General features: G+C 36.4%; 1 protein-coding gene across 2 annotated transcripts in view; it reads left to right on the forward strand.

Annotated features, from left to right (window-relative positions):
- SLC12A1 (solute carrier family 12 member 1) overlaps positions 1-14,276 on the forward strand; it is a 131,604-nt gene that overhangs the window by 82,445 nt on the left and 34,883 nt on the right. For both annotated transcript variants that reach the window (XM_031955149.1, XM_031955148.1), the window contains exons 19-20: positions 5,228-5,334; positions 8,970-9,052. In XM_031955149.1, the coding sequence (XP_031811009.1) occupies positions 5,228-5,334; positions 8,970-9,052 (190 nt within the window). The remainder of the gene's footprint in view (positions 1-5,227; positions 5,335-8,969; positions 9,053-14,276) is intronic.

Genomic DNA, 14,276 nt, shown 5'->3' on the forward strand with positions numbered 1-14,276 from the left:
TCCTGCTGCAAGCTTATACTCTAAGATCAATAACATGGATGAAGACAAAATGAGGAGCAGACAACTGAATAAGAAAATTATAGAAATAAGATAAGGATAAGTGTGCTTGAAAGTTAAAAGATAATATTAAGTGCATTATTTGAGATAAAGTGAGAAGAAAGCATATGTGGGATGCATTCCCAGCCTAAGTCAAGAGGAAATAATAGCTAAAGAAATGGTCACCTCATCTTTGATCTGTCTAGAATAGCTTTTATGAAGGTGATTCAAGAACTACTTTATCAAAGACTATGGGGATACTTATGGCAGCTAAGTAGTGATGTGGATAGAATGCCAATTCTAGAATCAGGAAGACTCCTCTTTATGAGTTCAAATGTGGACTCAGATACTTTCTAGCTGTATGATTCGGGGCAAGTCACTTAACCCTATTTACCTCAGTTTCCTCATTTGTAAAATGAACTGGAGAAAGACATGGCAAACCACTCCAATATTTTCCCAAGAAAACCCCAAGTGGGGTTACAAGAGTTGGACATGACTGAAAAATGGCTGAACAACAAAAAAGGGGTGCTTAGCATATTGAGTGGAAATGGAAGGTATTTAGTCATATGGTAGTGTTGTGAGAAGATTTATAAACAATAATATGACGATGGATTAAAGGGACTTTGAGTCAAAGAACCAAGAGAAGGGGAGGGGAAGGGGGGAATATATCCTGAACATATAGGAACATCAGCTATGTGAGGTAATCCACAGATTTAGTCAATGGGTTTTAAAGTGGAATGAAGAGCTGGATAGAATCAAACTAAAGGCCCCAATAAAAGGGAAGCCTGGATTAAATAATATATATTGAAGCAGACAATTTCTGCAATAGATATAAGAATCAACTGGTGCTGATCTTCAGCACCTTGATGAGGAGGAGGTTGCAATTATTCAGGTATATTTACTACCACTGTCAACAACGCTATGGGAGGCAGGTATGGTTAGAACATCAAAGTATATTTATTTCAATGTTTCAGTAGATTTGGGATCTCACTGATATGGGAGCAGATATCAGCCAATCCATGCCTTATTCTTTTGTAGTATTCTTTTAATTTGTACTTTAACAAATCTAAGGAAGAACTCCTTAGTTCATGGGAGGACTTCTCCTAGACCTTTTAATGTAGTGTGAATGCCATTACATCATCTATTCCATCCATCTGTTATCTCTTGCTTTTCCTATAGAACTGTTCAACCTTCCTTTATGATCACTAGTAATAAGCATTCAAGTTAATCCCTCCCTCTTATTCAGGGGGATATGTATGCACAAGAGGAAATATGAGAAAATGTAAAAGCTACAGGGACAGGAAACAGAGATGGAGAGCTATATGTGGAACTAGGGAGAGGCTTATATGGCCAATGACTCATGTACGAAACAGTGTTTATCAAGTAGCTTACACCAGACAGAAGCTGAGATGATGATTGAATCAGAACAGAGAAAAGCTACACTCCACAGACCTTGACCTTGGACTTGGAGACATCAGCACAACATATACCAAAAAGCAACTTGGCCCTGTCTTAGGAGGCACCATAGAGCAGTGGAAACAATGTCTCTGGAGTCAGTAGATTCAAATTTTAATTACCTATGTGACTTTGAGGGATTATGTGACTTTTGTTAGCCCCAGTTTCCTCATGTGTAAAGGAAAGACATTGGATTAGATGGCCTCTGAGACGGGCCTGATCCAGATGTGTAATTCATTATTAGTGCTGTGACTCAATTGGCTCAGCAGGTACTAGACCTAAGTGGGCCCCACCACAGAGGAGCACTACTTGACAACCACCAGAAATTTTATCCAGACAATAATCAAGATCTAGAGCTTACTTGGCAAATTTAGGAGAGTTAGAGAAAACCTGTCCCATGGTCAATTTTTGTTAACTTAAATGCCAGAAAGCTGGGGCCTTTTAGAAAAAGAAAAACAAATAGACATTCTCAGGTTTTCCATGAGTGAGGACATGAGCCAAAGAGATTTTGTGATAGACTCCATCTAAATATGGGTCTCTTGTGTCAAAAATTATTCCTATTTAGTGAATGACTTTGTGCATGCTCTTCAGATGATAAGAAAATAGTTTGTTTTCTAAATCCTTAATTCCCAGGGTCCAAGACAATCCATTTTAACCTGCATTCTCCTTTTTATTTTCTATCCTGCCTAGAAAAGCATTTCTGTCATGGTGAATATGGTTTGAATATGGAAATTCAGAAAACCAAGGATAGGTTATACCCTTAGGAATGAATATCAGATTGCCTTTTTTTCTTTTAAAAACATACATTTTATTTACATAGTTTGTCTTTAAAGCACTCTTTATGTCCCAGCCTCATTCCATATTGAAACCTCTTATTATTAAAAAAAAAATTTAAACAAAATATTTCCAGTGACTGTACCTGACACAATGGTCCTCTACTTCTCTGCTATAAGGGGAGGTGTGCTTAATTGTCTATTCAAAGGAAATCTAATGAACAAATAAGGTACATATGCTGCATGAAGAAGAAGAGATGGTCCTAAAGAAGATGCAATCAAGAAGAAAAGCTGGAACGAATCAAGAACATGCAGGATTAAAAAATACCGGGAACCATGATGGATGTGACAGTCAGTCAGTCAATCAACAAGTACTCACTATATGCCAGGCACTGAGCCAAGTTCTGGAGATTTAAAAGAAAACAGAGCACTTGCCTTTTAGGAGATCACATTTTAATGGAGGAGACAATATGTAATACGTAAACAGCTAATTATGAGCTAATATATCCACAATAGAATAAGGTAATAGGAGCTAAGGGCAGTGACAGGTCAGACTTGTATTTCAGGAAAATCACTTAGGCAATTCAATGGAAAATGGATTGGAGTAGGAGGAGACAAGGCAGGAAGATCAACTAGAAGACTTTTTTTAATAGTCCAGGCACAAGGGCTTATACAAGGGTGATGGCTGTGTAACAGTTCTGTTATCATTGAAGGATATATTCTCAAGATATTTTAAAGTAGAGAAGACACTAAATGATTTTGGAAGGAAAATTATAAATAATATTATTACAGAAATGTTACTGAGGAGAAAAGGAACTAAAAATTTCTATGTGTACATGCTCAGCTTTTTAAAATTTGCATGAGCTGCTCACGTATCAAGGGTACCACAGTTGAAAAATAGGAAAAATAAGCAGCTAGACTTCTGCAAATTATTTATTTTTTGTGGGATATTTTATCTTAAGAGGTCCACAACTAGCTGAAAATACAAGAGAATACAGGAGCTGAATTTACTACTGATTGTTGAGCTCACATAAGATTCTTTTATAGATGTCAAAGTTTTGTTAAATAGTCATGATTATCATCATTAAGCATGGTATAAAATGGAGATAATATCTTGCCAAAAGTGTCTATCACTGTTGTGAACAATGTCAAAACAAAAGAGAATTCTTATAGATGGAGGGGTCCTCCAGATGTCCCTGTTTGCAGCCAAAATTATACCAGTTGCTTTAACTTCCAGAACTTTTATGACCTCCATCTTCATTTTACCTCAGTATACACAGTAATGATTCTACCATTGATTTGACCATCATTCCCCATAGCTATATCACCTCAATGACCCAGACTTTTCCCTGACTTCCACAACCATCTATTCTCCAATATCTACTTTTGTGTCATCCCTTCCATAGAATCTCCACACTCCCTATAATCTTCAGGTCACTATCTCTCTTTGTTTTCCAAGATTCATTATCTTTATTATAATTGCATTTTCCATCTTTCTGATCTTGACCACATGGCTGACCTATTCAACCATATATTTCCAAGCTTTCCTTAAGTACTTTATCTTTTTTGCCATGTCATCAGACACACCTCGCCAAACTAGAATCCTGGGTTATGGTCATCATCTGCCTTCTCTAGTCCTACTTATATGCTGCTGAACACTACTAGATAAAATCACACAATTCTGCCAGATGGATTTCCCACAAATTTAAGTTGTTTAATCTCAATTGAGCCCTTACTGATGTTTAGAAATACTTTTATTTCCCCCTTATTAGCATTCCATCACAATCTCTACTGGAGCTATTCCAAACATTCTCTTCTCTCCTTTGTTCCCCTTCCTAAAAGACATCTCCTATTTTCCTGAGAAAATAGAAGCCCTCCTCTTTTTTTCCCCACTCTGAACCTCCAAATTCCTCTTAATTCTCTATCATCTCCTCATTTTCTCCGCTCTCATTGAAGAGATAAAGTCTTCACTTGAACAGGCTAATAACCTGCCTCTCTCAATTTCATAAATAAATATATTGTTAATGGATGGTACTGAAGAGTTCATTTTGGGACACACTGAGTTTAAGATGGCAATGAGATAGCCAGTTTGAGATATCTAGCAGGCAGATGTAGATGGGGAAAAGACTGGGAATGATGGCAAATAGATATGAGAGTCACATGCATAGAAATGATAACTGAAACCATGGGAGCTCTCCAAGCAAAATAATAGAGAGAGAAGACAAGAGCGTCCAAAGCAGAAAAGAAATGAATAAAGTTACTTCAAGTAGATCTACATTTAAACCACAGAGATTCCAACTATTCTGGTTAAGCAGAATGATAAATATATTTTCACATATTTCTATCCTGTAAGTCACCTTCCTAGTATTAATGAATGCAACTGGCATTTAGATCATGTAACCAAAAGGGAATTGGGTGCATGTATGGCTACTATTTGGAAGATATGGAACTGGTGCATACAAGGTGCTCAGTGCAGTAGGTTTGGTTCTGGGAACATGTCCCTGTTCCATTTCAACTGCTGCCACGGATTCATCCTTTAGTGGCCTTTGCATGTCAGCAGTCTAAAGATGAACCTCATTACTAGCGACATTACAGATGTTACAGTTGAAAAAGAGTTTGGTACCACTCTGTTATAATAAGCATGCCAGCCACTAAACCAACCCTTTCTTGATTTTAAATTATTGAACCATTTTAATGAGTGTATGTCAGAAGAAATGCAAATGAATGCTAATTTAGAAAAGCTACATTTCTGTCATCTAAAAACCATTTATGGCTGAGATGATTTAGAACTAATCTTTCTATTTTATGCTTGGTTACGGGCATGAAGGACACACAGTAAAATGTAATCTAATCTTCGAAATCTCTAGAACATTACTTCAGTGATCTTTGGACCATTATTTTTCATTTGCTTCAGTATTTTATATATATGGTAAGGAGTGTCCATGTTTTTATGTACTATTTAGGCCTCGGGCTTGGGCAGAATGAAACCAAACACTATGGTGATCGGATTTAAAAAAAACTGGAGGAAAGCTCCCTCTGCAGAGATTGAGAACTATGTGGGAATTATACAGTAAGTGATGATTTTTAAAACATATTTCTTTAAATAATAAAATAAAACTCTAACTAACAGTGTTTAAGACATGCATGTGCCATACTGAATTGCTTTTAACCCAAGGAAAACATAATCTGAAATTACTCTGCATTATCTATAAATAAAACTAATGATAACATCACATGTTTCTAAGTCCTACAGGAGGTAAGAATTATTTCATTCATGCCACCTTTATCCTTGGTTTCAAAAAAAAAGTTGGGAGATTTTTACCCAATAAAACCTATTTACAGAATTATTAGAGAGATAACTCAGTCTATAAAAGAAGAATATTGAATATATGATGTTCAAATGTCAGTCCTAGCTCAGGCCTTGACTTCCTCTAGATATTGACTGGCTTATTTAGTATTTCTTTACCATAAAATCCTCTCTTTAATATGAAAACTCCTAAATGCTATTTCCTTCTGAAGAGGGCAAGTATTAGTGAGATGTGAACTAATTTAGACATGGGATATTTTTTAGCTTTTTATTTTCAAAATATTTGTATAGATAATCCATTTTATACCATGCTTAATGATGATAATCATGACTATTAAACAGAGTTCTGACATCTATAAAAGAATCTTATGTGAATTACATTCACCCATGCAAAATCTTGTGTTCTAATTTTTCTCCCTCTCTTTTCCCCTCCTCTCTTAGACAGCAAGTAATCCAATATATGTTAAACATGCAATTCTTCTCTATGTATTTCCACACTTATCATACTATACAAGAAAAATCAGATCAAAAAGGAAAAAAATTAGACAGAAAACAAAAAAATAATCAAACAAAAAGGGTGAAAATACTATTTGATGACATGGAAATTTTTAAAAAGTGATTATTACAGTATTAGTGAGATCATGCCTAATGTAGTTATTGTTTCTCCCTATTATTGTACCATCACTGTTAAGGTAGGGAGTATATTAGTCAATTCCACAGAATCAAATCTTACCATCACAAGATGTTATGTGATAGTAACTTCCTACAATTTCTCACCTAAGTCAATACTACAACCCAAGAACAGACCAAATCAGTAGGGCTATTCAAAGACCCATTACTCTATAGGGTACATACATATAGACAGAACTTGCTCCCCTCTCATGGGCAGAACTGACAGGAAACCATATAACTCATATAAAACGCCATCACCACCATGAGCTGCAGGGCTAACCCCACACCTTAGATCCCTCCTTCACAGGGTTAGTATGATGCTTTCCAAATCCTGTGTCAGCAGAACTTCCACAGTCAGTTTGCTCACTAATGTGAGCAAAGTGCTCGCATTGTACTTTATATACTGCCTTTAATAATTCTCTCAGAGACGCCATCATTTGCAAGTGGCCCCAAACTGGTATCTGTATTTCTCCATACTATACATTTCTTCCTCATAGTGACAGTCCCTTTTCTTACTCAAGGGGCACAACAATCTTAGCCTCTCCAGTTTCTCTGTGATTATTGATATCTCAGGACTGACAGCCAATGGAGTGAATGATCCCTATTAAAAAGTAAGAAACAAAAAGACCCTTTGATTCAGTTGTCTGATTTGTACCAAAGAGCACATAGTCCAGAAGTTCAAAAGAGGGGAAAATGTCTTTTCTCTCCTCCCCCAAATACTTACAAAAAATTAGCTAACTACTTCTTATAGGTACTGTCCTCAATAGTCATAGTTGGGGGGGCATTGGAGAGAGCTGAGGAGGAATTTTTTTTTTCCCCTCTGGCTTGATATCTAAGGAGGCATCCACCATAGGACAATAAGTAGCTCCACTGTATAGTTTGTACCAGCATCCTTCTTGGTCCAAGCAAGCAATGGTTCTTCCTTTTTTTTGTACTATGTGCTAGGGACTCGACAGATTCCATCCTTCTACCTGGTACTAGAGGCTATGATAGAAAAAACCCATTTGTACAGAAAAGAGAGCCTTTTGTACATACTGAATATTTCTTAAACTAGTCCAATGCTTTACCCCCTCTTCTGGATTAGAAATCAAGATGATAACTATATCTGGTAATGGTGTCAAAAAGGGGTAGGCTCAAGTCTTGCTTCTGATACATAGTAGTTATATAATCATGGGCAAATTACTTATGCTCTCAGGTCCCTTAGGCAGTCCTCAGGAATGTTAGCTCATAGAGAAAGTCACTGACCTGTCCCATAAGAGGCAGTTTCCAAAATGGGGATTAACTATCCTGATGAATTCCAGAAAAAGTAAATGGTATATTTAATTCCAGAAGGTGAAGAACTTGCTTTATATTTTTCAGTTCACCACAGGACAAAATACTCAGTTAAAAAATTCACAGGCATGTTATTAGTCATATCATGTACAGGCTGCTGATGTATGGCAACAGATATATGCCATCCTGCCTCTCAATTTTGCTTAACAAATATTTATTCAACAGAATAAGCTTAAAGAACCCATTAATTGAGTACTAATAAAATCTTTTCCTTGAATCTGGATATCCCCTTTTGCTACTCCATCCCTGCCTGGGGGTGCTTTTGGTACCTGGTTTTCCCTAATATTGCTTTTTTCCTTCTGCCCAAGGGAAACAGTGTGGGATGTTTCTCTGAGCCTGGTACTTGCCAGCAGAACCAGACCAGAACAAGGGGTTGAATTTTCTCACAGGATAATTATTTTTTTCTCTGAATCCTATTTCCTCCTGCAAACTCAGGTAGATGCACAGAGGAGTAAAGATTCCCAAGAGTTTTTCATTCCTTCTTGGGGGAGGGGGGGTAAGACAAATGTGCCCCTTACAAAACGGTAAAAACAGCACAGAATCTCACAAACCCAGATCCCAATAACTTAGAGAAACTGTCCTGCAGTTTCATCATTAGGTATGTCTAACCTAGCAGTCAACACAGTTGTTTATTGGTGCTCACTGCCATCTGGCTGTAAACTAATGTATAACAAGGCTGGGCTCAATAAACATGATTTTGTCATGTTCAAAGGCCCAGCAAGGATTATCAGCCACCAGCTAGCAATCTGAGACAGGGCAGAGCTTTGAAGTGCCCACTGAAGCCCCGCCCTGTGGCAAGTAGGAACAGGCAGGGACAGGTGGCCAGGCAGATAGTTACACACAGACACACAGAATCATAAAATGGCAGAGCTGGCAAGGACATGAGAGACCCTCCAGAATGATGCTCTTGTTTTAGAAAGGAGCAGACTGAGGCTCAGAAAAGATGCAAATGGTTTGCTCACTGTCACACAGAGGCTAAATGGCACAGCTGATATCAGAATCCCTATCTCATGATTCCCCAAGCATTCTCTTCCTACCATATGTTATCTCCAAAGTACTTTGCAGCCCAAACCTTCTCTGATCTTAAATACTGGAAGGCTTTCCCTTTTTTGTTATCTTTTAAAGATCCACATTTCCATTTTTCAAGATAGGAAAATTGACTGGATAATCCCATGGTCAATCTAGTTTCTTTTTGATTTTATTGATAAACTAAAATGACTCCTAATTGATCTGTCACTAATGTTTGATATATTTAAATCAGGAAAATAATGTATAAGGAGAAATTTGGAAAAGCCCACCCTCAATAGGGTTTTTACCATATTTTAATTACTTGACAGTATCAGCATCTGTGTAACTTTTTATAAAAAATGCTTCTATTTTGATTTTTCTTTCAGTGATGCCTTTGACTTTGAGATTGGTGTGGTAATTGTCAGAATCAGCCAAGGATTTGATATCTCTCAGGTTCTGCAAGTACAAGGTAAGTACTAACTCATATTTGCTTCTTAGATTAAAAGTATATACAGATCTTCCTCAATAGTATTTTCCTTATTGACTTGTAACTGTAGCCCTGATCCAGCCAAATGCTAGAAATATAAAAAGTAAAATATTCAGCAATTAAGAGAAAATATTCTTCCACTAGTGCTTTCACCTTCATTCCTGTATTCTTAAATGTGACCACTTATGTAAAATATCCTATACCAAGGCTAGCTATTGTCATCAGTCATAGTATAAGAGCAGAGGTTCTTAAGTTGGAGGTCCAAAGGCCTTCAAGGGCTCCAGAGATAAATATCAGGGGATCCATGAATTTAGATATGAGAAAAGTCTAGATGATACTTCCTGTAGAGTCATATATATTTTATTTTATGTATTGAAACACTTTATTTTGAAGGGTTCATAAGCTTCACCAGACCACCAAAAAAGATTAACGATCCCTAGAGTATTAGAGGAATCATAGCATAGTGGATAAAAAGAGCCAGCCTCAGAATCAGGGTGACCTTGGTCAAGTCTCCCCTCTGAAATAAATCACTCTGACTACAGACAAGTCACTAACTAACTTCTCACCTCTTCAAACAAGTCTTAAAAAACTCTGTATTGCCTTGTTGATCTGCCTTGATAGAAGGAAATTCTTCACTGGAGTGAAATGACTGAACCAGACCCACAAAATAAATACACACATAAATAATAACAAAGCTTTAGAATGGCAGCACTGTGATTTCAATGGGTAGATTCCTTCCACTGAGGCAGCTAGATATCGCAGTTGGATAGAGTTCCAGGCCTAAGGTCCAGAAGACTCATCTTCCTGAGTTCAGACCTGCCTGAGACAAGTTATTAGCCCTATTTGCCTCAGTTTCCTCATTTGTAAAATGAGCTGGAAAAGGAAATGGCAGATCACTCTAATATCTTTGCCAAGAAAATCCCAAATGGGGTCATGAAGAGTCAGAAATTACTAAAAATGCCTGAACTATTGTCCAGTACTCCTTCCACTAAAATAAATGGTGTTTATGCCTTAATTTATGGTCTTTAAGTAGTTATTGCAAAGAGAAAATCCATTTCCTTACAGCCATGGAGTGATAAGCCTCTCTGAACTAAGGGAAGTTACTTGTGATTTCTAACCTATCATCCATCCATATTCATAGCCTTTTATGCCAACAGGACATAAGATACCTCAAGCTCTACTGATAAGACTTTTGATAAGCCAGGATCTTCTCCATATTATAAAGAAGTATTAAAGGGAACTTTAGCAGTACAATTAAAATAATAACAATGGTAGCAATAAACAAATCATAAAGCTATAATTATTAAAACATCAACAGTTAAATAATCAATTAAATTAATTTGTGAAGACTTTCATAAAAGAGAAATTAATCCATCTCTTGCAAAGAAAAAAAGCAAACCAATTTTGCTTTATGAGTCCACAATTTGGTTTGTAGCTAATATGGAAATAGGCCAAGATTGATCACATTATGAAACAGTAATCTAAAGGAGTAGACAGAAATACTAATTCTGATTTGTGACTGCTGCTTTCTACTAAAAATATTTTTTTTTTATTCTTGAAATACAAGCAAACCTTTTAGTATACAAAACAAAGACTTTGACCTCTGCAACTAAATCATATGATCCAGGACTGAATGTCTTTTCTATTCAGCTGAGGAGGTTGGGAAAAATACATGTCATTTTGGGGTCTAGGTTCAGTTTGCCTGGGGAAAGTTTGTTCTGAACAAATTATTCCCATTTTAACAGAAGGGATTATAGTACCATAGATTAAGAGCTGGAAGGAACTTTGAAAGCCCAAGATCCAACTTTCTTATTTTATAGATGTAGACACTGATTCTAAGTAAAGATTGAATAACTTTTCAAGGGATACTCAGCTAATTAGCATCTGAGGTAAGATCTGAACACAGATCTTCCTAATAAATACAGCATTTTTTTTCCTACTATACACCTGTTATTGAAAGAATGTATAAATTTTCTGAATGAACTCTTGGGGAAAAAAATTAGGAACTAGACATTGAAAAGATAGTTTCAGAGTATATCAGCTATATTATTTGCATCAGTGCCTCAAGGGCTTTACAAAGCAAAGTTGGGAGTAGATCCAATCCTGGACTAAATAGTTCATTAGACATAGTTTGTATGTGAGAGAAAGGGAATGGAATAAGCATTTATGCAGCATCTGTCAAGGATGTTTTACAAATATTCTCTCATTTAAGCCCCACAATCCTAAACGGTAGGTACTCTTATTATTTAGTCCCATTTTACAACTGAGAATACTGAGGCAAATAGAAATTCAGAGTCACATAGCCAGTAAGTATCTTCTGAATTTGAATTCAGGTCTTTCAATCTCCAGGGTCAGTGCTCAATCCTCTGTACTGTGGTATCCAGCTGCCTGTGATGTCCTCAGCCTTATTTCCTTTTCCTTTTCACAGTACCTTTGATCCAAGGACCTAAAATTCTCCCTCCTTCGCTCCTCCTCCCTCCTTCTCTGTCTCTCTGTCACTGTCTCTCTTTCTTTCTCTGTCTCTATCTTTGTGTATGTCTGTTTCTGTCTCTCTTTACCTCTGATTTTTCTCTCTGTCTCTCTCTCTTTCTGTTTATCTCTCTGTCTCTATCGGTCTCTAAATTTTTCTTTCTATTTCTGTTTCTGTCTGTCTCGGTATGTCTTTTGATCTGTTTCTGCCTTTGTCTCTAATTTTCTCTCTGTCTCTCTGTCTATCTCTGTATATGTCTATCTTTCTGTCTCCTCTTTGTCTGTCTTTCTAAGTCTCACTCTCTTTCTGTATCTCTACCTGTCTCTCTTCCTCTGAATTTCTCTCTCTCTCTCTCTCTCTCTCTCTCTCTCTGTCTCTTTTTCTCTCTCTCTTTCTCTCTCTCTTTCCTACTCCATAACCCATTCTATATTTTTTGGTCTATTTCTCTCTGTTTCTTTTTCTCTCTGTGTATTTCTGACTTAATCTTTCTGGATCTCTTTCTGTTTTTATCTTTCTATCTGTCTCTATCTGTGTTTCTTTCTGTCTTTCTCCTTTTTCCTCCTGTCTTTCTCTGTCTCTCCTGTCACCAAAGGAAAGGTACTGGATAAATTCTTTAATCCATTCACATCAAAGTCTTGTTCAGTTACTTCCCCTGGAAAGCTTGTCCTGGGGAAGATGATAATTAACAGAAATAAAAAAATAACTAATAGCATAATTTTAGCCATCAGATGGGGAGATATTTCCTGCAGTCCCTCATAGATAAATAAGATTAAGGGTTAGAATGGGTGCCAGAGATAATCTAGTCCAAACCTATCCTTTTATAGATGAGAAAACTAAATCCCACGCAAGTAAAGGGACTTGCCAAAGGCCTTTAGGTCTTATGTCAAGAAGACCTAATTTTGAATCCAGCCCCAGACACTAGAGTCTACTATTTGCCAAACACATTTTACAATATAAAAAGTAGAACTGGAATCAGAACCCAGGTCCTCAGACTTCAAGTATGAATCTCCTTTGTCATGACCTAAAACAAAATAAAATAAAATAAAATAAAACCATACTGATGGTCACCTATACTACGCTTACAAACAAGGCCAGTTTGGGGCTTGAAGATTAAATGTTCAGTAATTAATTTTTTTTTTTTTTAATGTAGGCCAGTAGAGAGTACACTGTCCTGATTCAATCAATTTAATTCAAATATTCATTATGGGCCTAGTAATGTATAGGACACTGGGAGCTGGTTTTTCTTTTTCTTTTTTGCTTTTTAAAAGTCCAGACTTCTGCTGATTTCTTTAGTACATAGACTACTCAAGGGGGAAATCCCTTCTACCAGTGCAGATCAGCACCTTTGCTGCAACTCAGTGTTTGAGAAATGCTCCAGGTACTAACAGGTTAATTAAACTCTTCAGAGACTTGAATCTTAGACCTTCCTAACTCTCAGTACAATTTTCTATTAAAGATATATGGTACTTCACAAATAGGGGACAAAAAGAAAAAAATAAAAATACTTCTAATCTCAAAGACTATACATTCTTTGTATGTACATACTATGAGATATAATATGTAAAGTGATAAGTAAATTTAAGATAATTTGAGAGAAGCCAAGGATTCCTAGAATATAAATGAGGAGAAAGTCAATTTCAAGTATGGAGGATTTGGCTTCAATATAAAACATGTAAAGGGAAGTAACATGAAATAAATCAAGAAATGTTGGGTGTAATCAGGTTTTAGAGAGCTTTAAATGCAAGGCAGGAGAGTTCATGTTTTATATGCAAAGTAATAGGGAGTCACTGGAGATTTTTGAGTAGGAAAGTGACAAAGTCAAGCCTGTGCTTTAGGAAGATTATTCTGGCTAATTGTGAGGAATGTGAATTAGAAAGGGGAGAGACTAGACGCAAAGAGAGGAATTCAGAGACAATTTTAATAGTCCAGGTGAAAAGTGATGAGGGTCTGCCATGTGAATGGAAAGAAGTAAAATGGGAAAGTAGAATTGTCAAGACTTGACAGATAATTGGCTATAGAATACAAGGGACAGGGAAAGACCTATCAAGAATGGATTCAAGGAAATAAATAAATCCCCTTGTTCTTGTATCTAACCTATATTCCATATATTTGTACCTGTATTTACCAATTAACTTTCATTTAAAAATTAGACTACTGTTTGATTTTGCTTAATAAACATTTAGCAAATGGCCCTTATGTGCATAGCACTATCCTAGGAAATGGAAATACAAAGATGAGTGAGGCACAGCTTTTGAATTCAAGAAGCTCACAATCAAATAAGGGGCACAAGAAAAGGATGTCAATAATTCAAACTAGAGGTAGTAAGTGTCTATGAGAAGTAAAGTCAAAGTACTATGAGAGATGAGAAAGGGACTGAATATTAAATCAAAATGTTAAAGTATTCATGATAATAGTTTGCATTTCATAGCACTTTATAATTCACAAAGCACTTGGTAAGCATTTGTTTCGTATGGTTTCAAGCTAAAAAAGAGAGGAACTGAGAAAACATGAACCTCCTCTTCTCCCTATGCCCCTGATTGTCACAGAATGAACCATCAGTTTAGTTTCTGTAAAGAAATACAATGAAAAAATATCACAGCATTTTTTAAAAGAATCCCAGCACTGAACTACATCCCCTCTTAATTTCCCAAGGGATGTATATCCTATTTAAATCAACTTTGATATTTGAAATATTCTGCTTCTTAGTTGAGAAAAGGAAAGTACAGTCTGCTTCTA

This window comes from Sarcophilus harrisii, chromosome 2, assembly GCF_902635505.1.
Source record: "Sarcophilus harrisii chromosome 2, mSarHar1.11, whole genome shotgun sequence".
NCBI lineage: Eukaryota > Metazoa > Chordata > Mammalia > Dasyuromorphia > Dasyuridae > Sarcophilus > Sarcophilus harrisii.